The 27,886-nt window shown below is 36.1% G+C and overlaps 6 protein-coding genes and 2 long non-coding RNA genes across 19 annotated transcripts in view; 3 read left to right on the top strand and 5 right to left on the bottom strand.

The window, feature by feature from the left end:
• LOC132911962 (dynein axonemal heavy chain 2) overlaps nt 1-7,099 on the top strand; it is a 39,998-nt gene extending 32,899 nt beyond the window's left edge. Inside the window, exons 50-63 of the mRNA XM_060969027.1 lie at nt 9-221; nt 617-832; nt 936-1,086; nt 1,534-1,683; nt 1,852-1,984; nt 2,448-2,792; nt 2,935-3,207; nt 3,441-3,785; nt 4,111-4,245; nt 4,308-4,584; nt 5,188-5,595; nt 5,845-6,363; nt 6,656-6,806; nt 6,945-7,099. Of these exons, the coding sequence (XP_060825010.1) occupies nt 9-221; nt 617-832; nt 936-1,086; nt 1,534-1,683; nt 1,852-1,984; nt 2,448-2,792; nt 2,935-3,207; nt 3,441-3,785; nt 4,111-4,245; nt 4,308-4,584; nt 5,188-5,595; nt 5,845-6,363; nt 6,656-6,806; nt 6,945-7,099 (3,471 nt within the window). The remainder of the gene's footprint in view (nt 1-8; nt 222-616; nt 833-935; nt 1,087-1,533; nt 1,684-1,851; nt 1,985-2,447; nt 2,793-2,934; nt 3,208-3,440; nt 3,786-4,110; nt 4,246-4,307; nt 4,585-5,187; nt 5,596-5,844; nt 6,364-6,655; nt 6,807-6,944) is intronic.
• Nucleotides 390-1,962, bottom strand: LOC132911971 (uncharacterized). The gene is made up of 2 exons (XR_009659129.1): nt 1,833-1,962; nt 390-693 (listed from the first exon to the last, which is right to left on the bottom strand). It is a non-coding gene; the product is annotated as an uncharacterized LOC132911971 (long non-coding RNA).
• LOC132911966 (uncharacterized) lies at nt 6,599-7,012 on the bottom strand. 2 transcript variants are annotated; one of them, XR_009659125.1, is made up of 2 exons: nt 6,891-7,012; nt 6,599-6,787 (listed from the first exon to the last, which is right to left on the bottom strand). It is a non-coding gene; the product is annotated as an uncharacterized LOC132911966 (long non-coding RNA). The 2 variants fall into 2 exon arrangements; XR_009659124.1 differs by having other exon boundaries at nt 6,922-7,006.
• A 185-nt stretch (nt 7,100-7,284) lies between the features above and the next one.
• LOC132911950 (uncharacterized) lies at nt 7,285-17,130 on the bottom strand. 4 transcript variants are annotated; one of them, XM_060969007.1, is made up of 6 exons: nt 16,704-17,130; nt 15,451-15,552; nt 15,147-15,310; nt 11,230-12,238; nt 9,735-10,827; nt 7,285-9,398 (listed from the first exon to the last, which is right to left on the bottom strand). In XM_060969007.1, the coding sequence occupies exons 3-6, from the start codon at nt 15,287-15,289 to the stop codon at nt 7,309-7,311; spliced, it is 4,335 nt and encodes a 1,444-aa protein (XP_060824990.1). In that variant the 5' UTR covers nt 15,290-15,310; nt 15,451-15,552; nt 16,704-17,130; the 3' UTR covers nt 7,285-7,308. The 4 variants fall into 4 exon arrangements, with proteins under 4 accessions (XP_060824990.1, XP_060824991.1, XP_060824989.1 ...); XM_060969008.1 differs by lacking the exon at nt 15,451-15,552; XM_060969006.1 differs by lacking the exon at nt 16,704-17,130 and having other exon boundaries at nt 15,147-16,086.
• Nucleotides 17,131-17,513: 383 nt separating this feature from the next.
• Nucleotides 17,514-22,449, bottom strand: LOC132911867 (coiled-coil domain-containing protein 142). 3 transcript variants are annotated; one of them, XM_060968865.1, is made up of 13 exons: nt 21,823-22,445; nt 20,933-21,153; nt 20,738-20,870; nt 20,361-20,509; nt 20,095-20,282; nt 19,537-19,728; nt 19,312-19,451; nt 18,825-19,109; nt 18,602-18,718; nt 18,371-18,524; nt 18,197-18,314; nt 17,892-18,079; nt 17,514-17,807 (listed from the first exon to the last, which is right to left on the bottom strand). In XM_060968865.1, the coding sequence occupies exons 1-13, from the start codon at nt 21,991-21,993 to the stop codon at nt 17,671-17,673; spliced, it is 2,193 nt and encodes a 730-aa protein (XP_060824848.1). In that variant the 5' UTR covers nt 21,994-22,445; the 3' UTR covers nt 17,514-17,670. The 3 variants fall into 3 exon arrangements, with proteins under 3 accessions (XP_060824848.1, XP_060824849.1, XP_060824851.1); XM_060968866.1 differs by lacking the exon at nt 17,892-18,079 and having other exon boundaries at nt 21,823-22,449; XM_060968868.1 differs by lacking the exon at nt 20,933-21,153 and having other exon boundaries at nt 21,823-21,966.
• Nucleotides 22,450-22,843: 394 nt separating this feature from the next.
• On the top strand, nt 22,844-24,275 carry LOC132911869 (uncharacterized). The gene is made up of 3 exons (XM_060968875.1): nt 22,844-22,952; nt 23,010-23,371; nt 23,465-24,275. Exons 1-3 carry the CDS (start codon nt 22,949-22,951, stop codon nt 24,029-24,031), a joined length of 933 nt encoding a protein of 310 aa, XP_060824858.1. The 5' UTR covers nt 22,844-22,948; the 3' UTR covers nt 24,032-24,275.
• On the bottom strand, nt 24,139-25,346 carry LOC132911870 (uncharacterized). 2 transcript variants are annotated; one of them, XM_060968877.1, is made up of 4 exons: nt 25,250-25,346; nt 24,678-25,066; nt 24,498-24,597; nt 24,139-24,364 (listed from the first exon to the last, which is right to left on the bottom strand). In XM_060968877.1, the coding sequence occupies exons 2-4, from the start codon at nt 24,987-24,989 to the stop codon at nt 24,309-24,311; spliced, it is 468 nt and encodes a 155-aa protein (XP_060824860.1). In that variant the 5' UTR covers nt 24,990-25,066; nt 25,250-25,346; the 3' UTR covers nt 24,139-24,308. The 2 variants fall into 2 exon arrangements, with proteins under 2 accessions (XP_060824860.1, XP_060824859.1); XM_060968876.1 differs by having other exon boundaries at nt 24,443-24,597; nt 25,250-25,342.
• On the top strand, nt 25,312-27,768 carry LOC132911868 (uncharacterized). Of its 5 annotated transcripts, none has more exons than XM_060968872.1 (7): nt 25,343-25,455; nt 25,639-25,799; nt 26,094-26,466; nt 26,534-27,013; nt 27,233-27,316; nt 27,375-27,452; nt 27,535-27,768. In XM_060968872.1, the coding sequence occupies exons 3-7, from the start codon at nt 26,113-26,115 to the stop codon at nt 27,625-27,627; spliced, it is 1,089 nt and encodes a 362-aa protein (XP_060824855.1). In that variant the 5' UTR covers nt 25,343-25,455; nt 25,639-25,799; nt 26,094-26,112; the 3' UTR covers nt 27,628-27,768. The 5 variants fall into 5 exon arrangements, with proteins under 5 accessions (XP_060824857.1, XP_060824852.1, XP_060824855.1 ...); XM_060968870.1 differs by having other exon boundaries at nt 25,639-25,804; XM_060968871.1 differs by having other exon boundaries at nt 25,639-25,815.
• The last annotated feature ends 118 nt before the right edge of the window (nt 27,769-27,886 follow it).

Below are 27,886 nucleotides of genomic sequence, written 5' to 3'. Positions count from 1 at the left end.
GTTTTCAGGCGGAACTACTGAAGCTGAAACTGGAGCGAGCCGCGATGCTAGTCGACGGTCTCTCAGGCGAGCGAATTCGATGGGAGAACACGGTTGCTTCGCTGGCCAAGTTCTTCGACTGGCTGCCAGGTGATTGCCTAATATCCACCGCCTTTGTGTCCTATTTGGGCCCGTTCGTATCCAATTACAGAGAGGAACTGATAAGCATCTGGATGAAAGAGGTGAGTTAAGTAATTCCATCGTTTTGGTCGAAAGTAATCATCATAATTCGCGAATGTGTCCAAGAGAGCAGAAAACCTTCCGCGTCCGTTTAAATCCAAGATGGTTAGATAATCTATATTATGTATGTTGCTGTGCAATTGTGAAAATAACTTTTTACATATCAGCTCTTTTAATACAAAGTTTTATTTAAATATGACTATCATTCTTCCAGAAAGATGATTGCAAGATAGTTTTATTCTGAGATTTCTGACAGCAAGATGATCGTTCAACATTTTTCTGGAAAGATGACCACTTTTTTTGAAAAGTAGTCGGCAGTGATATAAAATTTAATAAACCAAAAGTATCGATGTTTTTGTTCTCTAATTTCCAATGGTGTCCGCGAACGAACTCGAAGGTGCAAGAAAAAGAAATTCCAACGTCACCCCAGCTCGATGTGAAACAATTCCTGGCCGACCCTGCGGTCATCAGAGACTGGAACATGCAAGGATTACCATCCGATGATTTTAGTACTGAGAACGGTATCATTGTGGTCAGAGGAACAAGGTGGCCGTTAGTAATCGATCCACAATGCCAAGCAGTGAAATGGCTGAAAAATATGGAGGCAAAGAACGTAAGCATTTGCGATCCAACCCAAAAAACAAACAAATTACAAAAGAATCTTAATTACACAAACATTCTTAAGCGAAATCTCTTCGATCTTCTCGCGATCGTAGTCTCTAAAAGTGATCGATTTCGGCCAACCAGACTTCGTCAGAGTATTAGAATACGCGATCCAATATGGTAAACCAGTTCTACTAGAAAATATCGGTGAAACAATCGATCCGGTATTGAACCCGATCCTTGAACGAGCAATAGTGAAAATAGGTATGTAAAAGTATCATGAAATTATTGAAGTTCAATAGCAATTCAAATGAAAGAAGAATTTAAACGTAAATTCAATAAAAACGCTGCTCTCTGTGTATAATAGTTGTATTCAGAATAGTTTTTGTCTTATAGAGAAGATATAAATTCTGCAATGATAATTTACAAATAAATATTCTGTTTATAACCTTTTATTAAATCCGTATATATGATATTAATCCCTATTGCTTTTTTCTTAATAAATTAATAACAACTTCCTAAGTCACTGTATGATCGTCAAAAATTAATACGTATACTTTTGAGGGCAACAGGAAGAGACAATTCCGAATTGAAAGTCCTTATCCCTCTAAAGGCTTGTCCAATTGCATATTTTGGCACTCGAAACGTGTAAACTTTAGCCTCCAACGCTGTATCGCATCCATCTACAGTACGTGTTCTCTGATTGTGCAGAGAACCAGATGATGATCAAGTTCAACGAAAAGATGATCAGCTACCACGACAAGTTCCGGCTCTTCATCACGACGAAACTCGCGAACCCCCATTACGCCCCGGAGATATCCACTAAAACGACGTTATGCAACTTCGCCATTAAGGAACAGGGTAACTAATTGTCTTATCGTGCGTCAGTTGGAAAAGGGTAGATAATAGAGAGCGAAAGAGATAGACACAGAGAGAAGGATGAAAGGGAAGCGAACTAGATCGAGAGGGCGGTAGAGGAAGAGGTAGCCAGAGGAGACAAAGTCTAGAACCTTATTATCCTGTGCGCAGGACTGGAAGACCAGCTCTTGGGAATCGTGGTCAGAAAAGAGAAGCCGCAGCTCGAAGAACAGAAGGACAATCTGGTCTTCACGATCTCGTCCAATAAACGAACTCTCAAAGAACTCGAGGACAAAATACTCCAGTAAGATATCCTTTGCTTCTTTTGATCCCTTCCTCTGTAACATGATAATAATACGATGGAAATAAAGCGCACGTAACACGAGAGTTAACCTTGTGGAAGTTGCGGAACTAACAGTTGGGTCAAAGATCACGGTATACTTGAAAAGATGTTTTTAAATCTATATCTTTATATCGCAGCATCGATCTTTGCGAATGGATACATGATACCATTGAGAAGCACCACCAAACACTTGCTTGTTTTTAACAAGATATGTTTCAATTACAGAATTACGGATAGATCTAACCACAATGATCAGAATTAACAGCGTAACAGGATATTACGACCGTCTTTGTGATCTTCATACGAAAGCTGTTCTTTGTCAGCAACTTTTACGATATATCCATCTAAAGACATAAAAAGATTTCACAACTTCCAAAGAGTTACGGAAGCATATGGTGTTTATGTGTGCCGTGATTTCATACAGTCTACTGAACGTGGCCGGAGACACTCTACTGGACGACCTGGATTTACTGAGCACGCTGCAATCGTCAAAGGCGACCTCGACCTCTATCGAAGAATCGTTGGTAGTCTCTGAACAAACGGAGAAGGAGATAGACCTCGCCAGAGAAGAATACAGATCCTGTGCACATCGTGCCGCGATCCTCTTCTTCGTCTTGAACGACATGAGTTTTATTGATCCGATGTACCAATTCGCCTTGGACGCATATATTACCTTGTTTATGCTGTCGATCGAGAAGAGCGCGAAAAGTACAAAGCTCCCTGAAAGAATCGAGAATCTAAACGAATATCACACTTACTCATTGTACAAGTACGTGTAGCCCTATACAGAATGTCACGAAATATATGAACAACGTTTATAGATTCGATCGTAAAAATCAAAACGATGAAATAAATTCATGTTGATTTTATGTTGCGCTATTACCACTCAAAGACAACTCTCGTTGAATCAGGAACACGTGTCGAGGTCTCTTCGAACAACACAAGTTACTCTTTTCCTTTAACATGTGTATGAAGATCTTGGACGCACAAGATAAGGTGATTCCTAACGAGTATGCGTTCTTGCTTCGTGGTGGAATCGTTCTGGATAGGGAAAATCAGCCGGATAAGCCGATTGCCTGGTTGCCCGATGAAACTTGGGATAATATCACAGAACTCGATAAACTGGCTGGATTTCATGGGATTGTTTCTTCGTTTGAACAGTTCCCACGAGATTGGCATAATTGGTGCGTTTCCTGTAAATTGTTATATCAAACAGTCCGATTTATTATTTTTCTGAAATATTAATTATAACTTTATTTAATATTATAAAATGTTATAATAATTTTATAAATTGAATAACATTTAATTATATTAATACGAAACCACATGATTGGTAAACCGTCTAAAAGTCATTATTTAAAAATTTACTATTTTTATAAAATAAAATTTTATAAAATAAAAATTAAATAATATTTAGGTACGTTAACACGGAACCAGAAAACACACCCCTAGTAGCAGAGTGGGAAACGAATTGCAACGTGTTTCAGAAGATGCTAGTGATACGTAGCTGCCGTCCTGACAGAATTTCCTTCTGTATCGCGAACTTTATCGTGCTGAATCTCGGTCAAAGGTTCGTCGAGCCACCGGTACTCGACCTGAAGGCAGTGCTCGACGATTCCGTAGCACAGACTCCGCTTATATTCGTCCTCTCGCCCGGCGTGGATCCTACGAGCACCCTGATGCAACTAGTCGACAGCCAGGAAATGACTAACCACTTTATGACTCTGTCTCTGGGTCAGGGACAGGCGCCCATTGCCACTAGGTCGGTTTTATACAAAAGAAAGTCGAATTTTAGACTTCTAAGGAACGTGTCATTCTGTAAATTAATGTACTTGAAAAGAAAAATCCAAATTAATCGAACGATACTATATTTCAGGAATAATAGGGATTTAACTACCACATTCATAAGAAATAGAATTCTATAAAGCATGAATATATAGAAAAAGACTCATTTCTTACATAATTTCCACTTTGTTTTCTTTGATACAAATTTTATACTTTAAACTTAGTAATAATATCAATTTTAATACTAAATTTAATAATAGTATTATTTAATAATAAAAAATTTCACAAAAATCTACTTGCAGAATGATAGAAGTAGGTGCAAAAGAAGGGGCTTGGGTGTTTCTAGCGAATTGCCATTTATCGCTAAGCTGGATGCCGAAATTGGACAAGATTGTGGAGACCTTAGGGGCCAGTAAAACCATACACCCGCAATTCAGGTTCGCGTTTGATCGCAAGTGTCGCCTGAGTTGATAATGAAAGGGTCTCGAATCGATTGCAGATTGTGGCTTAGCTCGAGCCCAAGTCCCCAATTCCCTATATCGATCCTGCAGGCGGGTATAAAGATGACCACGGAACCACCGAAAGGTTTAAAGGCAAACATGAAACGACTTTACAGCTTAATAACCGAGACCCAGTTCGAATTGTGCCAAGCAAAGTCCAAATACAAGAAGCTTCTGTTCGCCCTGGTATTCTTCCACGCGATTCTCCTCGAGCGTAAAAAGTTCCAGCAATTGGGCTGGAATGTCATCTACAGCTTCAACGACTCCGACTTCGTGGTAATTTCACCGACTGGTTCGCGATTGGACCATCAGCAAGATTGAAATATTCTACTAACAATGTTACCAAAAACTGATTTTTCTCGTTTGTTCGATTTCTTAGTTACAGACGTTTCTGTTTTTGAAATTACTTGACAATTTTATTTATTAAATCGCCGTTCTATAAGAGTTAATCGAGTATGGAGAGCTAAAAATTATCGTAGCGTAAATCGGTTCATGCCAATTTTTATAAAATAACTTGATACTTCTAGAAGTTGAAATTCTTAAAATCTTGTCTTACATCACTTTGATTTTCAGTCCATTGTATAAGTACTTTGTTCAATAATATACAAATATAGACTTGATCGTTAAAACTTCTTAACCAGATCATGATAATGAAATAAAAATTCAATCTAAAGACACGTGTGATCTGCAATTAAGAACTACGACCAAAATATCGATTTGATTCTATTTCCTACAACTAAACATCAAAACAATGAAATAATTTTATTCGTATGTTTCTTAAATTCAATTATAAAGATATATAGAAACAAGATATAATATGAGAAACATTATAAGGTGGAAAATAGTAGCTGTACGATTGACTTTTCGTTTTAAACGTAGGTATCGGAAAATCTCTTGCAAGTGTATCTTGACGAATACCCAGTGACACCATGGGAATCATTGAAGTATCTCATAGCAGGTGTTTGTTACGGTGGACACGTGACCGACGACTGGGACCGTCGTTTGCTAATGACATACATTCAACAATATTTCACCGAGGAGGCCCTGACTGTGCCCTATTATCGTTTATCATCGCTACCAACCTATTACATACCGAGGGATGGTTCGTTGGCATCCTATCACGATTTCATCACGGTCCTACCGACCATCGACAAACCAGAAGCGTTCGGTCAACACCCGAATGCAGACATCGCCTGTTTAATCATGGAAACCAGAAATATGTTCGAGACTCTGATGGGACTTCAGGTCCAGGCAGTTGCCATAGAAGAAAGTACTAAGGAGGAGAAGGTTTGTAAAAACTGACAATAGGAAATTTCAATTATCTAAACTCTCTAGGAACAAACAGTTCACATAACGTTTCTTTTACTAGATTCGCTAGATTCTTACTGCTAGAAATAAAATAAAATAAAACATAGCAGCTCTGTCATTAATTGTTACTGGAGGTCTACAAACTAGATCGAGCAATAACTCAAATTTCGTTCTGCTATAAAAAATTTAACAGACATAAAAATCAACATCAACTTCTCATTTCTCAAGGTTACTCATTTAACCATGGACATACTATCGAGAATACCAAACGACATCGATTACGAAACAGCTCAGAAATTAATAGGTCCAAAGAAATCACCATTGGACGTGGTGTTGCTTCAAGAAATACAACGTTACAACGTTCTGCTGCAAAAAACTCGCAGTAGCTTGAAAGATCTTCGACTCGCGATCCAAGGTTTGGTGTTGATGTCATCAAACCTTGAGGAGATCTTTACCTGTGTACACGAAGGTCGAGTCCCTTCGATTTGGCTGACAACGTATCCGTCGTTGAAACTGTTGGGTGCTTGGACAAGGGATTTAGTCAGCAGGGTGGAACACTTCAATGAATGGGCTCGAACTACTCATCCGCCGCTGCTGTTCTGGCTGGCCGCATTCACGTTCCCAACCGGTTTCCTTACCGCTGTATTGCAGACATCCGCCAGGCTCTGGAACGTCTCTATCGATTCCCTGTCCTGGGAATTCAGCGTTTTTACCATAGACGAGTCGGCCATAATCGAACCACCGATGGTAATTTCATATTAAACACATCTTGTTATATCTGTCCTAACTTCAATCGACCTCATATTTCGAACTTTGAAGAGAAGTTTTAAAAATCAAAAAGAACATAAGCAAAATGCATCAAACATGCGGAAAATCAATCTAATTATTCTGATTTTCGGTCACCGTTTGAGCGTTCCTTCGATGAAAGAGGAAACCTACCGCGGAAAAACAGATGGGATAAAAAATTCATCGTAGTGATATCGCTAGGAAAGTGGCGGCGTGTGTGCATGCTTCTAACCGTGTGTACATTCCATTACAGGACGGCGTGTACATACGCTCTATCTTTCTGGAAGGCGCTGGCTGGGACAAGAGGAACAGTGTCCTCGTCGAACCGTCCCCTATGCAACTTGTTTGCAACATGCCGGTGATTCACTTCCGACCCGCGGAAGAGCTTAAAAAGAGAACCAGAGGTAACGACGACGACGACGATATACAAACTATTCGAAAAAAATTGTTCGCCACATTGATAAAAAAGAATTTTCGTTTGAAATTACCATTTTTTAATTAATTCAAGTAATTATATACTTTTTTTCGATTTCTCTGCACAGGACTCTACACATGTCCCTGTTATTATTACCCCCAAAGAAGCGGCGATCAAGGAAGACCATCGTTCATAGTAGCGGTCGATTTAAACGCAGGTCCAGTAGGATCGGACTTCTGGGTAAAGAGAGGCACTGCCCTGTTATTAAGTCTCGCCACGTAGATTCATATTAATTATTATTATCATTGTTGTTGTTAATTAATTATTAGTGTTTCGAGCGCGATCATTGAAAAGGTACGTCAGTTCTACTCTCACTTTCCTTTTGATTTCTTCCTCCTGTACTTATCTCTTTGTTAGTATGTAATAAAAGATCATTTCTATAGATAATAGAACATATACAACAAACATAATAAAAAAAAGTTGTAATTTCTTTACATGCGAATTTGAAGCCTTGATACCACAGTGAACACATGGAGCGAACTCGCAAGACAAGGAACAATCAACCAATTCGTGAGTTTTTTAGGATTATCTGATGATGATTCTAGTTTAATGGCACTAATCATCAGTGCTGCGTGTTTCTGGCTGTCGATGCCTTCTAAAGCATCTGAAATTGTTTTATTTATTCGTAAAGCGTATTGGATCCATTTTGTGGACGGAGTCAGGCCTGAATTCACTGGTGGTTCAAGATCAGACAACTTGTCTTTAGCTTCGTACAAAATCCTCGTCACATTCCCTGTTTCTAGCTGAGCTTCTTTCTTTAAACTATCCACCAGATCCTTCACTATAAAATTCAACTTCGTTTTGAAGCTAATCCAATCAGCTACAGTTTTGTTATTATAAGTATCCTTGACCAAACTCCTCAGAACTGATATTTCGTTCTTCAGATCGGTGAAAGATTCGTTGAACATTTCGTGGAGATCATCAAAGTTAAATCTATCTGTTGTATTCGCAGTATTAAGAATATTCATCACAGTATCGTTAATTTGTTTCTTAAAGTCGACCCATTCATCAGGGGGAATGACTGGTTTAATAAATTTAATATAATCAGACTTAGACGAGTCTTCAGGTTTGTTAAACTTAGCTTGGAGATTCGAAGAACTTTTATTTGGTTGTAATTTGCTTATTTCTGTAATCCATTCAGCCTTCATACTTCCAATTTCATCTTTTAACTTCGCGAAATCAGACTTAGTGGAATCTTTGAAAACAGCCCAAGCAATAGGATCAATCTCTGTTGGTTCCTTGCTCTGAATGTCCTGGATCACTTTACTTAAGGAATCGTTGACTTGAGCTCTGAATTGTAACCAATCATCAGTCAAATTAGATAATTCCATATTACTAAATTTGGCTGCTGAAGAAGTTCCTAGATGTTCGCGTTGAGAAATTTTATTTATGGTGGATAATGTTGCGGGTTCTGTAGGTGCTGGAGTGCTCTTGAAAACAGAGAAACTTTTCATAATCTCATCCCTGTACGTAGCCCATGCTGGATCAGCTGGCGGTGGCATTTCGTTCTTAATCCTATTCACAGCATCGTTTACAGTCTTAATTATATCAGATTTATAATTTATCCAATCGTCATTAATATCTGATTTCCCCATAGCTAATTCAGTAGGAACTGTAGTAGATCTCCGACTATCGATCTTGTCCCTAGAAGCAGAAAGTCGGTCTTTAATATCATCTCCTAGAGTAGCCCAAGCTGGATCACCAGGTGGTGGCATATCGTCGCCTATATTCATGATACTATCATCTAAAGAGGATATAATATTATCCTTAAAGTTTTTCCAATCAAAAATTGCTGGAATCATAGCATTCTTGATACTCGAAGTCCCTATTAATTTATTCTTATTCATCAAAGCTTGTTCTTGCTCTTTTTTCTTCGTCTCTAATTTCGGAGTAATTTCTGCCTTCAAAGACGAGATCTGGTTCTTTAAATCAGCGAATTGATCGATAATATTCTGTTTAAAAGCTATCCATTTGGTCACAGCAGCTGGTCCGCCACCCATCATCTGCATGGAATCATTCAATGACATTACCAGGTTATTTTTAAATGTGATCCAATCTTGATACATATTTGGTGATCGTGGGGCTCTTAAAATGAAACTATCAGAATCCATTGATAAGTTTTCCATGGACGTAGGATCATCTACCTCCAGGGGATGCAAGCCAGATAGTTGGTTTTGAAGATCAGAGAATGTATCGTTTATGTAATTCTTGAAGGCTAACCAGTCAGTGTCCATCATAGTCCTAGAATTATTGATATAGGTCACGACTTCTCTGATTGTGTCGTTAATATTGTTCTTTAATAGCGTCCAATTGACTGGCATGAAAGGAACTTGTAATTTGGGGGATGTTGAGTCGTATTCTCTCCATGGTTCGAAGGATGGTCCTGGGATGTCTTCACAGGACATCATGGGGTTCTCTGCACTTGTTGCTCGCATCACTTCCACCTGAGTTTGTATTACACCGTCGGAACAATCACAGATCAACCTTGCCAGTGAGGTTTTACGTAATTCTGTAAGCTGGTCTGAAAAAGGAAGAAGAATGGAAACGCATGAATAAATATTGCGATACAATATAAATTTATTATACGTTGTGACAATCGCATGTGACAATCTTATCTAATCTTGTCTAAAAGTTTGGGAAAGTTTTATTGAAAAATGGAAAATAACAAAAAGTTCAGTTATAAATTCCAGTCAAGTTTAAGGTACTTTGTTTTTTATTCAATAATTGTTCTGATCGATTAGTAATTGATAAAAAATTCTCTTTTTAAAAATAATTCGATTCTAAAAAGATTAAGAACTTCTTCAGACATCTTAGTACTCAGAATATAAATTTTAGGTATAATGAACAATTATCTTACCTTCTGTGAAGGAATGCGGTTGTCCAGGCATTTCATACCAAAACCTATCCCCTCTCTGCAACCTAACAAACTGATCAGCGATCAGACACGTAAAAGTGGGACCAACGATACCACCAGCCCTAGGTAATTCAGCCAAAGCTCCAGTATATAAATCAATATCATAAATTGACTCATACAACGAGGAAATCTCTTGAAGGGCCTGCGGATCCAGGTGTCCTTCCAAATCAGAGAAAGTTTTTAATTTCCCCAATCCACAATATTCCCTCCATTTAGCGTAACCAGGAAGTCCATGATCCCTCCCACGCTGAATATTCAACGATACCAAATCCAAGCCACAGGGAACAGTAACATTAGCAATAGGATCTTCGAACAAGTGATTGGTCAATTGAGAAGTGACATGAGTAGATGTCATCTGAATCATATTTCTCGTAGCTGAGGTGACTGAACTCTTCACTCCACCCTCTGCGTACAAACTATACGGATTGAACAACATTCTGTGCAGTTCTACATACGAAGAGGTTCCTTCTTGCTCGTCAGTCATTTTCATTAAGCCAGGTAACAAAGTATGAGCAAACCTAAAGGCAGCTGCTGCAAAACTATTAGCTATACTTGGGTTAATATTAGAGTCATTTACGGTCCACTGTCTATAGCCGGACCTGAGAGGCTTCAAATCACGTAGATTCGTTTCTTGCTCTCCTAAGATGATAGGTATGAATTCCTGATAGGTAATATGTTGCAGTTGAGCACCCACTATACGTCGAGACTCTTCGTACAGCGTTTCGTCATTCCAAGAAGGGTTGATCTTAGTCAATTGCTCGGCGATTCTATTGTGCTGTCTCGCCCAAAGCAGATGCATCGTCGTCAAGTGCAGGTTCTCGTTTGCCCTGGCGTCGCCTGCTGCGAAGCAGTACCTGCCCCTCAACTTCTCAGTTTCACGATTACAACCGTCGTTAGGATTCATGCTAGGTGGTAAGAGAGTTCGATTGTCCGGAGTCAACTGCATCTTTAGTCGACCGCCAGAAAATTCTCGCAACTTACGAGCTGTATCCTGATCAGATCCGTAGATCGCTGAGCCATCAATAAACGCAGTCACCTGTGCAAAATAATATATATTCATTTTGAGATACGAAAGGTTTGACTTTTTGGAATCAAAGAGAAACGAACAAGTATATTTAACAGTGTAATTTTGTTCCCATTGTCTAAATCACTATTGTGCGATATCATTATTACGGAGATAACGAATGCGTCATTACGATCGAAACTCGCCTCATCGATGCAACGATAATCGAGTTAATTAACAACGCGACGCGCCGATCGCGCATTGTTCCAAGGGAATTTTTCATCCATCCCGATAGCAATTTCTCATCGCCCTGTATCACGACTAACACCGTCCTTCGAATGGAATCTCATTATACGTCAAGAATTAATGCTCATAGCGTTAAAATGTCGATTTATGCGGACAAGCATTAAACTTTGAAACAACGGAAGTACACACCTGATTCAATTGTTGCCTGGGGCCCAGTTTGCACTGAGGTGCGGGTGCAGATCTGACGAAATCCATACACGTTCTCCCAGCTACATCGAAGACAGGATCTCCAGAAGATACAGGAACAGGAAAACACTCGGGATGACCAACAGATGGTGGACAACAAGAGATAGAAGTACCATTGATACCCTGACTAATCGCAGTAGCGGTGATATCATGATCCAAAAATTGTCCATAAACAGCTAACATCACTGTGAAATGAGGATTGCTACTTGGTGAAGGCTTGTGAACCTTCAAACTAACTTCCCTTGCTGAGGGTAACTCGGCTCCTGTAGTTGCTCTACGAGGAGCTTCGACACCATCGGCATAGTTAGGCGCTAGAACTCTTCTGAACGGTGTCATGCTGGCTCCCCACTGCATTGGTCTGTTGCAACTTCCATCGAAGGTTCTATATTTACTAGATGGACAATCTGGGGTGGTGAGTTGCTTGCAAATACCCAGAAACTGCCAGTCTGCGTCGAAGAAGCTTCCAATGGCAGAGGATGCTCCAGAGATTGTCCTTGAACTTTCGATACTTTTAGTCGCTGCAAGTTCTGCTACAGCCGCTAAAGCTAGTGTTCCAACGCTCGTGCAAGTGCTTACTGCGTAACGATGCCTCATTTCAGGCGATGGTGAAGGTAGTGGAGACATCAACGCAGTGGCGTCTGCAAAAAGTCGCTCGTTTACTGCTTGGCGACCTGCTTCCAGCCCTATCTTTATCTCATCGTCTGTTAATTTTGGCGTAGCGGTATCTTTTGTGTTTTTGTCAGACACAAAGATAGAATTAGAAGGTGGGACGATGGAAGGATTGCTGAAGAGGGTGTAAGACCCAGATCCAGGAGCAAGGCCTAATTTTAAAGTTCCTGTGAGATTCATAGTAGACTCGGAGGAAGAGGTGGTGAAGTTTGGACCGACGTCTATCGTATCGTGGCTCACGGAGTAGCTTACTGTCACTATGAGGGCCATAGTGAAGATCGCTCTGAAATAAAAGTGCAACAAGAGCTTAAAGAGCTATATTTTGATAATTAGATATAATTTTTTATCCTTCATAGGCAAACTGGATTGTTTACATCCAAAGGTAAATTTTGTACTGTTCTAGAACTTATAAAACATATAAAAAGCTTCTGTGATATCAATGACTTTTTTTTTAATTATACAGTGATTCGTTAAGCCAATTACCTTTAACTTTTTTCAATAAAAATAAAAATTCGCTTCGAAGAAAACGGATGAAATTTCGTCACTTTGCCTAGAAAATGTTTAATTTGTCAAAAGTGCATAGAAATTAAGATAGTCATCCTTCGATAATTCCTCGACAATTAAGATAGTTATTTTTCGATAAATTGTGTAATAACAGCTCATAAAACACAAAAAACTGTCAAAACGAACTTTCGTTTTAAGAATGGCGTTCAATATATAAATCAGACGAATCGTACAAGTGAATTTATCGAAGAAGCGTCGATTTAAATACCACCAGGATGGAATAACGTATCTTAGAAGGAGTTGTTTGAAAAGTTGTAACATTGGTCAACCGTACTGTCACCGTACAATCACGCATGTAATCAAGGCCGACATCACGTAACGCTAATCAGCCTACGCGCAAGACGCCGAGTTCCATGCAAAACTGTTTGTACGTCGTAAACGAATTGCAAGGTGTTTTACTCTGCAAATGAGATAAGGGCGAGCTGTTGTTCTTAATGCTCGTTGATGTTACGGAAAATCTTCAAACAACGGAGGTTTCTACACGTATAATCCACTGTCTTATTATCTGAGGGTATTTAAGTGAATATATTGAAATTTGAAAGCTTGTAAAACGAAACAAAGTGGATGATTTCTAATGATCAAGACACAATTGCCTCATGATGAACCTGTCGGAAACCCGTCTCACGTGTTCGAGTTACGCCCAGACGAAACCGCAGCATAGAAACCGCGGTTTCGTTGTTGCACGGATCCACTTTACTGCGATATAATCTGAAAACTCTCTAAAAAGTTAGAATCGAATCAGATACATAGACTGCACTAATCATTTTACAAATGTTATTCGTCGAAAGTACCAACAATCTACGAATAGTGAAATGGACCGAAATCGAAAAACATAACAGAAACTGAATTATACAAGATGAAAAGTGTCAAATTAACAATCGCACGGAAGAGGACGACGTCGTTCTTCTATAACAAAAATACCGCACATATAATAACAACCGACGAATAATCAAAATTTGAATCTCGATCAAAAGATAAAAAATGAGACTAGATGAAACCAAACCGAACTATATTATTTTCTATATGATTCTAAATATTATTTTTCATTTCTACTCATTTGATAAAAATCACAAGGTGCGCGAGATTCAAACTGGAAGCGCAAGAACACAAACAAGGACAACAGGATAGAAGCAAAGACGATGGAAATGTGACTCACACCGCGATCGTGTACATGAAACATCGTAGCCGCAGCCGTTGCCTCCTGTGATGGGAATAAAATGGCAACGCGTCATGCACGTAGTACACCCTGGCTGGCTTGTCGCCGGTCAACGAGGTCTTCTCCGAGGAAAGCATTCCTGGTTGCACGCGTTCCAAGACCGAACTGAAGCGATCGGCCGATCAGCCGGTGGTTCGAGGTGAGCGATGATTTTACGTAAGTATCCGCTTACGGTGGGGACTCGATGCACAATGGTTTTTTTCCCTACACGAAGTGACGATGGTAATGGTCGATGTACTAGTGAACTCGTACAGCGTTCCTTTATGTGGATTCCGAATCGAAAATGCGCTCAGACGTCGTCTCAACCGTCCCGGACAAAAGGGTTAACTTGGAAAATTCAATTATCTCGGTATCGTGCGGTATCATAAAAAATTGATGAATTCCTGATTGTTGTTCCCTTCGTTTTTTTATAATTTTAAAGTTTTACGTCGAAGAAGGTAATTTGTAAAATTTGTTTGTAAAGTTTTATTTGATTTCTAAATTTGTTGCTGTTATAGAAGAAAATGTATTATTACTGATAATTTTTCATTCGTGATTTGTACAATATCATTAATAATATTGGTTTAATTGTACGAATATTTTTAAGTAAAAGGTTTTCATATTGTTTATTTGATTGCGATTAATTACCTATGCCTCATCCGCATGTTATTTGTTTAAACGACTGGTTGCGTCGCATCACGCGTGCAAGGTAGCCTTCTCTTGTAATTATATAAACACGTTTAATTACAGACGCAAATTCTTAATGCTTTCGAACGCTGGATTGGCATCGTCCAGTTGCAAATCGCATCTTATAATACATGTAAAGCATCGAACATTCCGGCGACAGGCAATAATACGCTTATCATCCCTACTGGAAAATTATTCCAATCCAATTCGATATAAAAAGATACACTCTGAGAAATAAAAAATTGTTCGTGACAATTTTTGTTAAAATTACACGAATAAAGAAATAGAAGAATAAGAAGATCCAATAGATGACACAAATAAAGGAGTGTTCGTGTTTTCTTTCCAAAAAAATGGTAAAAATTAAGTCACACTAACAAAGGAATGTTAAACGATAAAAAGAATAAAGATAGTTTACACTCGTACTCCAACCTTTCTATAATTTTAACAGGTTTCTTCGTCTTTTTAAGGAGAAAAATAAAAAAATATGACAATATTAAGAAATACCTTGACTAGAGAGAACCTGTCTCCGTACTTCAATTTTCAGATATTTTCAACAACCATCCCCATCTCTTTAAAGAAAAGGATAAAGAAATAAGAAAATATTAAAAAACAGAGAATTTCTTCTCGTACTTCTTCCGATCTCTCAATATTTCCAACACCTCTCCACATGTTTTTAAGAAGAAAAAGATAAAGAAATATAAGACAAGCGAGGTCTTTTTTTTCTGGGGAATATAGGAAGACTTACATCAAAGTGGCGCAGATGCAGCACTGAAACTGTCTGATTCGAATCTTCCGGGTCCTCAGCAGGCTCGCGAATTCCACGTAGTCCGGAGAATCCAGAGGTCTCGTGAGCGACGTCCTTTCATTAACTCCTCTATCCGCGTACATGGTCCGAACGACAATATCTCACTGGCGAACGACAAAAAGAAATCTCGAGGAAAATACTCGTAGTATGTTGATGATCACAATGGCGAACAAAAGTGAACTGGCGCGGACAACTGGCAAGTTTCGCAGCTCGACTTCGTTCGGTTCGAGTCGACTCGGCTTACCGCGGAGGAATCGACGCGAATCGGAACTTTCTGTCCTCTTAGGCACCCCTCTTCCTATCAACGTACAGCAAGATGCTTCCTGTCGCTCTCTACGCTGCATCCCTTTGTTAGAAAATTATTAATACTATTTCTCATTGTTTGAGAACGTTGAAAAATATTATTACCTTTACCTTTAATTCTTTAATCATGAAAATGGAAGATTGTGATATTTATTAATATATTATCATCGAGTTCGGAGATTATAATAAGATCCATCTTGTATCAACATCAAGATTCGAGAAATTTAGAGATGAAAAAATATATGGAAAGTATATAATATGCAAAAATATGTAAAATATACCGGAAACAGAATATTTATGATGATATTCAGCAAGGGAAACAAACTTAACTACCATTTCTGAAGTTGTGTTTACAAGAATCACATGACAGGATCGATGCTCACTCTTGCCCAAAAAATTGTAAAAGCTACTGACAGATGAAAAATGGAATAGCAGTAAACAGGCTCTAACTCGATGGTGAAACGTGATACGAACGATACTGGTCTCGATACAGTGACGAAGTATCATATAAATTTCCAAACACCTGAACGTTTCAAAATCCACCACTATACGAAATCATTCTTATGCAATCAATCAAATTCTAGAATATTCGAAACTCTCAAAAGCTCACTCCTAAACTTACTCGCGCACCAAGAATCGGAAAAATTCGAATTCCTACGAATTAGGATCGTAGACGCGTGAATAATGTCGAAAGAAGGAAACGAACGCGTAAAAGTTTCTAAATAGGCTATTAATTAGTCAAAAATAAAGGCAATTAAATCGGGATTATTCTTATCATCCGCAAATTCTCACATTCGCTCGTCACAGTGAGTCAAGCAAGTTTGAACGCCTTGACGGGTCGCCACTGCTATCGAGATATCTATTATCCCGCGAGCGTTCTATGCTTAGCGCACTATACATTATACATACAGTGCACTAGCTACGCAAGTTGACCGATTCGTGTTACATAAGAAGAATCGAGGATCGACGTACTAGAATGAAATACAAGCCGCCTTGTCGCATTTTTATCCTGCGATGTCTACGGGTCGAAGTCGAGAAGCGGAACTTCGTTCCGAAAAAGATTATCGACACCTTTGCATCTTAAAATAGCGATAACCTACGTTATAATAATTAAAAATGTAACTTAGGAAAACACCAAAGGAATACACGACCAATTTCAAAACCGCTTATATCGTCAAAGCTATCTATACTCACGTTTTCACGAGCATTGGTACATTTTCAGAAACGATTATTAGCGAAGCAACGCGATGAACACGAGTATTTCCGCAGTAGGTGAGGAAAAATCGATTTATCAGTGATAATCGTGGGAAATCCGATGGCCTGCTGTCACGTGTCGAATCGACGATCAACCCGAGCAACGCGCTCCCTGTTGATTATCTACCTCCTCTCCGCATAACTAGGCAGTAATTATGAAAGCGGCTGAACTGGCGCATCGATCGTCGTGCATCCACCGCTAATTACAATCTTCGACGCGTCGTAAACGTGACAGGGTGTAATTAACCGAGTCCTTCCGCCGATCAAATACGAAAATCAACGGACCAACGATAATCTAGACCGTTTCATCACGGTAGACCTAAAAAAAAGCGTTGCGTTAGATTCCAAAGCAAAGACTCGACTAATTTCCAGCAGGTAGTCAATGGTCGACGTTCAGCTAATTAAATCTTATACGACGTATTGTCCCTTTTTATTTCGTAACGTATGGAGATGCGTAACGTAATACGTGACGCGCGAAGGTTTGCCGAAAGGTTTCCTTCCCGTTGACGGGCTTCGCAGACGCATAACTCGCTTGAATTCGCGCCGGGAATCTTCCGGCTTTGTTGGAACAATACGCGCGCGTAATTAGCCTATATAGGTTACGTAATTCGTCCGTAACATTGCAGTTGCATCCAGATACTCGATATTCCTATTCAAGTTTAAATGAAAAATGAAAGAGCAAGCGCGAAAAAATAACGAAGACAAACACAAAAACCTACTAAGACAACTAGAATAAGTTGATGAGACATCTATCTTTAAATCGATTTAATAAAGATTATAGCAAGTTGATTTTGTTGATTAGTTATTATATTGTTATAGTATAGTTGGTTTGGAAATGAGTAACCTGAGCCTAAATATTAAAATCTTATGATTATTTTCATATAATAAATTCGTTGAAATGTTTTGGTCACTCGGTGCAACAAAAGTTGTATCTTTTCGAGGCGCGAAGCTCCAGCCATTGTTCCTGGTTGGGGACGTACATTTCCGCTGGCATGCGTTCCAATCCCGGGGATTCGGGCGATCCACGCTCGTTTGTTCTTCTGTCTGAAACATTAAATAGAGTAAAAGATCTTTTCTTACCACTTCGAATTCAAGTCACCCTAATTTTATAATAATTCTATTTCGTACTGAGTCTTTTACGCATAGAAATAGCCTCGCCAGGATGTCGAAGGAGCAATCGACCCACTCCTTCACATCGTCGCAGCACTTCGTTTTTCAAAAGATGATCTCGTACATTTTGAGAAATAATCGGGCAATTTGTCACCCATTTCGATACGTACGCAAAGTCCGTAAGCAATTGCAACGCACCATATTCGCTAAAAGATATTTTTAAAAATGTAAAATCTAACTTATATCGTATCGTGTTTCTATTTCGCTTCTTCTTGTCACTTTTTTTTACCGGAAATAAGGATCAAGATGAGCTGACGATTTACCTAAATTTAATACGGTGCAGATAGATGTAATCCAGCCATGCCTCGCACATAATTTTCAAAATCATATTCGACGTCTCGGGATCTTCGATAACTTCCAACACCGGAAGCAATACTTTCTCTGCGGAATAGACAGCTTTAGAGAATCAAGCGTACGTGTAAGAGGGATTTGCTTACCGAAATAAGACTCCACGTAAAGACTAGCAGTCACTGGAGCAACGTCGCCCCCTTTCCTCCAGTAACTTGACCGCGGAAAACACATGTGCAGATTCGCTAGGCTGACCACGCGGCAGATTTTTGCCAGAATTTCTACACACTTTCCGGAACACTTCTGTGGAAAAACAACAGGAAGTATATAAAAGCAGAAACCTCGGCAGAGCTGCCGAACACTTACAAATCATCGCTTACCTGGAGTAAATCTATGTTGACATTTACTTCAGACACGATTTTCGCTCTCATTTTTGCGCAAACATATACCTGAACACTCACAGAATCCGTTGACGATGTACTCGTATGATCAGCCAGCTGAAACATAGAAAATAATTTAACACGGTGTAAAAACTTTTACTAAAGAAAATTATACATTAAAGAAGAATATTAAAAAATAACTAGTTGTTTAATGAGCCTTTACCTTTAAATATGAAAGTTCTTCAAGACAGTTCACTATGTCACCTTTTACCAAAAGAAAGAACACATCCAGTTCCCATGTATGAGCTATGATTTTCGCCTCCTGCACAATCCATACTCTCGCTGTATGTACCGAATGATCTAATCGATGGAGAATGACGATCTGTTCTGATAGTGGTAGTTCTATCAATGGTGCTCCTATCACCCATTCACCGCCTGCCTCGCATTCGTTGCTCAACCTAACGAGCAGTTGGAACAATTCTACGAACATTTGTCCCGTGTCAGACCCCTGGAAATTCACACAAACCCTTTTAAATCATTCTATATGTTGGGATTAGGAAGGCATGGTCCGTAGCATTTTAATTTGTAGAGAACCCGATCGCTGAACCTAAACACTATATATAAACGGAAGTTTTTGATATTTTTTTTTTCTTTTCTTGAGTATTTTTTTTTTTTTTTTTTTTTTTTTTTTTAATAAAAAGAGAACTTACCTCCGTGAAGGAAGCTTTCGACTGACATTTAAAAGCTGATGTATAAGCCAGTCTAAATAACTGATCCCATTCTGTAATCGTGGCGTGGTAACCAAGTGCATCACAAAGATTCTGTAACGCTGGTCTCACCGTCTGTGGTACTAAAATTTTAATAAATATACATAATTATTTGTTTTACGTGAAACTTTCAGCAGTGTGTTTTTCATATTGATATTTCTTTTATACCATGATTCTTCTGGATGAATTGACTAAGCCAGTCTTTAAGCTGCTGTGCTCCATGATTATGACGAGTAGCCAGAGCCTCCGAAGACCACCAGAGAACCACGTGATCCAGAATACCTGATAGAGCGCCCCACGCAACTTCTTGATAATAATTCTTCACCTTCTTTATCGCAGTGCTTCTCAATCTTGTCTCGCCTTTCACGACCGTGAATATTTTATAATGTTTCAACACGGATTAGTAATTAAAAATGAAATTTAATCCGCAAGTACAGGAGGCTAGGTCCGATTAATTCTGACACATACAGTCAGGGAGAATTCGACGAAATATTCGTCGTTAATTACTTTCTAAACTATATTTCTCTGTTACTATTCTATTAAACTATATAAGAAATTTTATTTTTTAAGTAAATTTCATCATCACGTAAAGGTAAAAATTCTTTTTCTTTAAACCTTGGCTTTGTTGCTGTAAAATAAAGTTCTAATTCATTCTATACACGTGATAAAAATGGCCACACCTGCGCCAGGCAAGAATTAAAAAATGAAAAAGATTTTCTTGTTTACCTTTGCTAGTTTTTAACGCATCAGTGCCAAATAATTTCGGTGAAACATCTTGCACGACGTTTAACAGCCTCAGTACCTGTTCATTTTGAGTATTGACTAATGTCTGAATGCTCTCAATATTTGATACCTCCAACTCCGTTCTCGACGTGGAACTTTCAATCGGCGGCGTTAAGTGTCTCGTAAGCGCTCTACGAAACAATTTTTCGTGAAATACGCGACAAAAATAGAATAGTCTTTTATACTAATTTAATACTGGCTGCCCTGACCGATAAATCTCGATACTCGAATTTTCAGAAACGTCGGCGTCGCCAGATATTGTCGTAGAGGGATCAGTTTTCTCGCGGGGCTTGTAATTTGCTAAAAGGCAGTCAATGAGTTCGTGGCAAGATTCTTCCGCTCTATTTCTGGCCAGCACCTGGAATCAAGTCGTGGATCATTTATTGTTCGAACTTTGATCTAGAAAATTAATCGAACAATCTATCGACTTAACTTCTAGTATCATTCTATTCGTTTTGTCGAATTTGTGCCAAGGAATTCACGATTTCGTTCATTAGAAATTTGAAACACTATAGGTTTTAGAAAGAAAGATTGAACGAACGAAATTTTCATAGTGATGTAGTACAATTTTGAGAAAAACTTTCACCTGTAATATTCGAGTAACGGATATCTTCTTCATTGGTTCCAGCATATAAGGACAATCGTTACAGAATACGCTTGTTGAAGGACCAGAAATGTCGATATCCATGTCTAATATATCGTTATAAATGTTCACCAACCTAGAACCAATAGGTTTTTATTAATCGAATGAAAATTGAATGTACAGCCCTACGGTATTCACCTAAAAATAATCCTAAGCAGCTCGTCACTCTTACAATCGACGATTTCGTTTATCAAATTGCGAGTGAACCTTACGAGTACGTTCAATTTTCGTTTTAGTATCGTCAAGAAATGACGCATCTTATACTTGTAAATCGGATGTGTACTAAGGCGGCTCGTCGTACTGATCGATTTGTACCCTTTCGTTATCTCTTCTAGATCGTTTGCAACTTTCTTATATATCTGTATATAAAATACAAATAAAAATTCGTTCAATTCAATACAAAGATAATTCGACAATCGTCATAATTATTTGTGAATATATTGTGGATATTAATTCAATTTTATAAATTAATTTTGATTGACTAAAGAAATAAAATCTAAATAAAGAATCCAAATCGAATCTAAAATTCGGTTCATCTACTAGATGTTATAAGATAAATTGGATGTTATGTATATTTTTACATATTATATGCGTTCTGTGCATTTTTTAACCTTTAAATTTTCCATAAATACATGAACATTTGCAGTCTATTCATGAAGGTATAGAAGTACCTTTTTACCTAAATTATTCTTTATTTACGAAAAATTTCAAAGATCTTACGAAAACCATCTTTATGAAACTTCGTCTATACTAAAAATATTGATGCTATAAAATAATAGAAATTTTCTCAACGATATGAAAATAGAAAATAAAATTTCAATTCTTTATTTTTGGATACAGAACAAAAAAAAGCAGGGAATACTTTATTTAATTCGAGCAGCTTCCGTGGAAATATCTTTCATTCGCGACACCAAAGCGCATATTGCATTAAGCAGGCTAATTTCATTAATCGAGCGGTCCATAATGAGAAATTAAAGTACGACCAGTATTTTACCATGGAAAAACATAGAAGGACTCATGTTTCGCACCTTGAATTCATAGATCTGTGAATCTGTGATGTCCTGGATGATTAAGGCTATGGATTCAACAAGATTGTCTATGCTCTTTGTAACCATCGACGAGTTGACAAACCATTTCTCGAGAACGTCGCCTGGAGGTGGCAGCCACTTGCCGATATTTGCTCTGTAATTGGTATCCATGTGGCTAGGCTTCCACTAGCGAAAATTTATATGTATCAACTCTTCTTTCAATCGATCATTCGGAAAACCATATCGTTTTTATTGCTCATCATACATGTACTATGTACTATAGTCGTTTTAACTCCTTTGGAATGCAGACACATTTTTTTTTTAATCGTAGCCAAAGGTAATAATTCCAAATCGAATGTCTTTTAGATGATGATGATTAAAAATTCATTGTAAATAATTCCTTAAAAAGCTGATTAAATTTTCCTGGTAATCTTTCGATTCCACCGAATCACAAAACTGTCTTGCGAACTATGAGATTATTCATAGATATTTCAGATAGAAAAACAATCAAAAATACTTAGACAAAGAATGTTGAAATGTTAAAGGATAGAAGTTGAACTAGGAAATCTTATCGCATGGCAAAGTAGTCGTATGTAATCTGAGTAGAGTTGCCAGGGGAACGCCTAACGACTGACAGTCCGCGTCTAAGAACCAATTCAGCAACTATGCTAACTCATTCTTCATGATCAAATCATCTGGGAATTACCAAATGTTTAAATTTATGCTCAAATGCACTCAGTTTTGTTTGAAAAAAGAACCTAATTTTTTTACTTCTATAAGATTAATACTGCATCGCACCCTAGAAATATCTAATCTATTCTTACAGATAACTTATTTTTAATGATAACACATCAGTTATAATAGTTTACCAGGAAGTGTATACATTTAATTATTTTCATACAGTTTGTATAAATTATATTTATTCATGTACGATGATTTTTTTTTTTTTTTTTTTTTTTTTTTTTTTTTTTGACGAAATGAATTGCTGTAGAATATTCCCCGCTAAATTGTCAATTAAAAAACTGCGCCAACGGGATTGGTCTAGTCATCTAAGAGACCAAGCCAATGACGGTATGATTGTAGAGGTTAAAAGTTGTAAAGAATTTTAAATACAGTTGTTGCAATAATGGGTAACTACTTTCTATGTATAAATATGTAATTTCTTTGTATAATAAATTTACTTTTAGGCAATTCACATAATAAAAATGCTCCGAAGAAAAGAACTACAAAGGTACCTTACGTCAACCTACCTGCGCCATTTATGACTGAAGAGGAATTCTTCAAAAATTGGAATACTTGGAAAAATAATTTTCTTGCATTTAAAAGAGAGCAGAATAAAAACAATTCTGACAAGCAACAATGGGGAAACCTATTATTAAATTTAATGGGTCCAGTTGGACAAGATATTCATAATACATTTGTATTCAATTTTCCAAATGACAAAGAAAATATAGATATATTAATAGAAAAATTTGAAGAATATTACATATTTTCAGGAAGAAAGAAGATACCTTTAGAAAGTGTTTATAAATATATAGAAGACCTACAGGTAAAAACATTTAGAAATTTATAACAAAAATTATTCTAAGTTGGACACTTATGTATAGTAAGTTTTTAAGCATTTTATAATTCTCTTTCCTAGTTGATAATCAAAGAAAAAAATATTGAAAATGAAGAAGAATTAATAAAAAAGAAAATTTTAACAGAAATTAATGAACATCAATTTACAAATGCTGCTAAACAATTAATTCCAACATTTATATTTTCTCCTGATTTCAACAAGTTAACATTAAAGGAAATCGCATTTATTTGGAAATCATACACTAATATCATCAGTTGTTTATGTTGTGGTGGTAATCATTCTGAAAAATGTCCAGCATTGGGAAAACAATGTGTAAAATGTAACAAATTGAATCATTTCCCAAGACGATGTCCAAAGCTTTTCATTTACAATTGCAATTATTGTGGAGGTGATCATATGCGTAAGAAGTGCCCAGCTTTTAATGAAATTTGCACAAAATGCCAGAAATTAAATCATTTTAAGTGGAAATGCCATCTTGTTCAAATTGCACAATGTCGCTTTTGTGGTTTAAGCCATGCTGCATCTAGATCACTTTGTCCAGCAAAAGATAATGTTTGCTCTATTTGCAAACAAATAGGGCATGTTCCTTCAAAATGTAATAAGAAATTTTATACACATAGACATTAGAATGGCAATACTCTTTCATATAATTGAATTGAAGAATGGTTTCCTATACTTATTATGCATACAAAATATTAAGTAAATATTAAACACTAAAAGCACATTAATCAAAGTATCTGTTCATAACAATTTATTAACAATTTTATACATACTTTAATACATAAGAAACTATAATATACTTTTTGTTATAAGTATATATTTATGTATGTTCACAACTGATTTTGAAATAATATATTTTTTCAAATGTTTATGTCTTTCTTTATAACTCGTTTGTTTTCCTTTTTCATTCTATCCCATTGTAACTGTAACATATTACTTTGTCCTTTGGTACGGTAGTAGCTAAACATTAGTAACATTAATAATAAGATAAACATTAGTAATTATTCATTCTCATTTCTTATAGATAAGTATTCTTACTGGCGATATTCTGAACGTGCAATTATGCTTAATGACGCCATTACATTCCATGTACCTACAACATCTTGTACTGGAACCAAATGGGAAGCCTCCAAAACATTTTCTAATCCTTCCTTCTTTAAAGTTCCATATATTTTAAATATACTGCATTTTTTCTGAAAAAGAATTTTCCGTGTCATAATTACATTATAAAAACAAGCAAGAGATAAATAATCCTTAAAAGTAAAAATCTTACCCATATTGGGCAATATATATCATTTGAATCTTTAATGTATATATTTCCAACTTTTAAAATTTTGAGACTAACAGAAAATGCAGAATTATTTCCAGGTGTCACAGATAAAAGTGTAGCAAACGTTTCAGTTTTTGGAATAAGTTTTCCTACTGTTTGTATTGTTTTAATCCCATTTGTCTCATAATCTTCAAAAGAAATATGTATAAGAATGTTCTCTACTAGCATAGGAACATATGGAGTACCATTATATATCACATTGTTTCGTGAGGATAAGGAAATTCTCCAATCTTTCAAATCATGTACCTCATCCATCTTATATTAACTTTTCTATTCAAAATTGTAACTCCAAATCCAAATACCTTTTAAGATTCTTCTACTGCTAACTTAACCTAAAACATAAATTAAATAAAATGAAACTTGACCTAAGAAATAATTATCTTTGACATTAATTGATATTCACAGAAAAATGATAATCACTGAGAAAACTATGTTTAATAATATATTATTCTATTCTCATTATACTTCAAAGCTATTTAAAGTTTATAGTAATTTGATTTAAACTTGTTACCAACATTAAAATTAATAAGTCAACTTAAAGCTTTTTACAATGTTGACACACACGATCAATCGTCTTTTTTTTCAAGTAGGCACACTTAAATAGGTAGGGAAATACCCTTCAAAAAATGAGTCGTCGATATGACGAAGTCATATTGTGATGATCTATAAAAGTGAGAGATTGTGTTCATGTGATACTGTGCAACACATTTTTGATAATCAGGTATGTAATTATATGTCTTTGATCATTATAAAATACAATATATGTAGAAAAAAGTAATTTTTTATTGTATAATAATAAATTATATGTTATATAATTGTAAAAATATATACAATATAACAAACATTACATATATAAAATAAATGTTAAATAAATTAATAATATTTTCAAATCTTTTCTGAGAAGGTATTCATAATTTTACAATATAATATGTCACATAAAATGACTTAAATCATGATCGATCCGGAATTTTCCTGATAATTGACATCATCATATTGAATGATATGCAATAAAAATGCTAAAAACGTGTGGGAAGTTGTGCAAAACGGAGAAACTGGAAAATTCGTGTTCGGTAAATAGATAGTAGGACCCTTTTACACTTTGACAAGTACCGGTCATTTTGACTGGCATTGATATAAATAGCCATGATACAAAATTATTTTGATTTTAAATAAATAAAAAAATACAATAAAATTCATTACATTATTCCTTTAGTTGTTGCTATAAAAGTCATTACATCATTATAAAAAAAAAGTACTAAGAAGTAGAAATTTTAAAATAAAATTGTATATTTATTAACTACTTATATAGTAATATCATACTTAAAATGAAATTTTTTCATTTTTGTGTTAATATTGTAGATAATAAATTACTATCAACATGGATATATATGTACGACCTCCAGAGCCTTTATCTGATAATGGAGATATGGTTCAAAATTGGCAAAAATGGAGAAAAGATTTCATGATATTTATGAAAGCAAGTAATTGTATAAACAAAGAACAGGATTATCAAGCTTATCTTTTAAGAACTCACATAGGAAAGATTGGTCAAGATGTTATAGAAAAAATTGTTTCAAACCATTTGAAGGGGAGAGATGATATGAATATATTATTAGCAAAACTTGATGAATACTTTCTTCCTCCCAAAAATGAAGTTATAGAAAGATATAACTTTTTCAAGTCACGCAAAAACTCTGATGTCTCTATTGAAAATTATATTGTTTATTTGAAAGTAAGTTAATTTTGAAAAACTATATATATTTTTAGTACACTTTTTCTATGTATCTGTTAATTTCTAGAATAAAGCAAAAACTTGTAATTTTGGAAATATGACAGACAGCATAATTAGAGACAAATTAATTATTGAATTTGATGATAAACAAATGAGACGAAAACTTTTTAATGTGAAAGATCTTAATTTATCAGGATTTATATCAATTTTTAATGAACATAAATCTGCCATGCAAAAGAGGAAACAGAAAACAAACCAAAATGGGAAACAGGATACAAACCAAAATAGGAAACAGATAGATGACAATAATATTAAAATTGATAATGTATCTGCTAATAATGTTACACATTCTAATAAAGAGACTAGTAATTCAAATAGGAATGAAAAACGGGTAAGAAGACGAAATAAAAAGAACTGTAGCAAATGTAATCAGAGGCATCCTATGCAAGCCTGTCCTGCTTGGGGTCTTAAATGTGAAAAATGTTACAAATATAATCACTACACTAATTGTTGTCCAGTTCAGCCTACAGACACTGAAAAAATGCAAGTATGTATAAATCCATAATTTATTCTAGTTAATATATGTATTAAACTTGTTTCTTTACTTTATTAACATAACACTTTTATTTTGATAAATTTAAAAAAGAAAACAAATATTCCTATTAATGTATATCTACAATAGATAATAATGATGATAAATGAAAGAGTACTCTTTGTATCATTTATTTATGTCTAAATAAAAAAGTAATAAAAGATTCTTTTGTAGCATCCCACTGCTCCACCATTTTCTGATATTGAGCACGTGTCGTATCCAAATTTACATCATATCAAAACCTTTCAGGAGACAATGGTACGATTTAAAACAAAAAGGGAATGAATAAAAGTTAAATAACGATTTCTATTTTTAGGACACACAGAAATGGTCATGGATGGAAAATAGATCTAGAATATCAAATGAAAAGTTGCAAAGAAGTCAAGCATCATCGGTGAGCAGCTTTTTGAAACATTTGTATTGTAATATCTAATTGAATTATTAAAATTATTAAGACTTTCCTGTTTTCATGAAAGCCTCCAAGCACAGAACAAAAGACAATGGAAACTTCTAATGTCAAGAAAGATAAAATTCCTGAAGTATCTAAGGATAATTGCCGACTATCATGAGGAAACATATGAAGAATATTGTAATATTATAAAATAATTTTTTAAATTCTTTTATCTTTAATAAAAACCAGAATTGTCAATAAATGATAAATAAAGGATTTTATTATATCTAACAGTAAATAAATTTTAATTTTGACAATATACGTTATTACATTGGTCCCTAAATTAAATTTAACTTAATCAAGGTGAACACTAAGGAAAGTAAATGGCACGATAAATACGAATTATAACAAGTTAACTTTCTCTTACGTGATTATTA

Source organism: Bombus pascuorum, chromosome 11 (assembly GCF_905332965.1).
Source record: "Bombus pascuorum chromosome 11, iyBomPasc1.1, whole genome shotgun sequence".
NCBI lineage: Eukaryota > Metazoa > Arthropoda > Insecta > Hymenoptera > Apidae > Bombus > Bombus pascuorum.
This window is presented reverse-complemented; position numbering and strand designations above follow the sequence as displayed.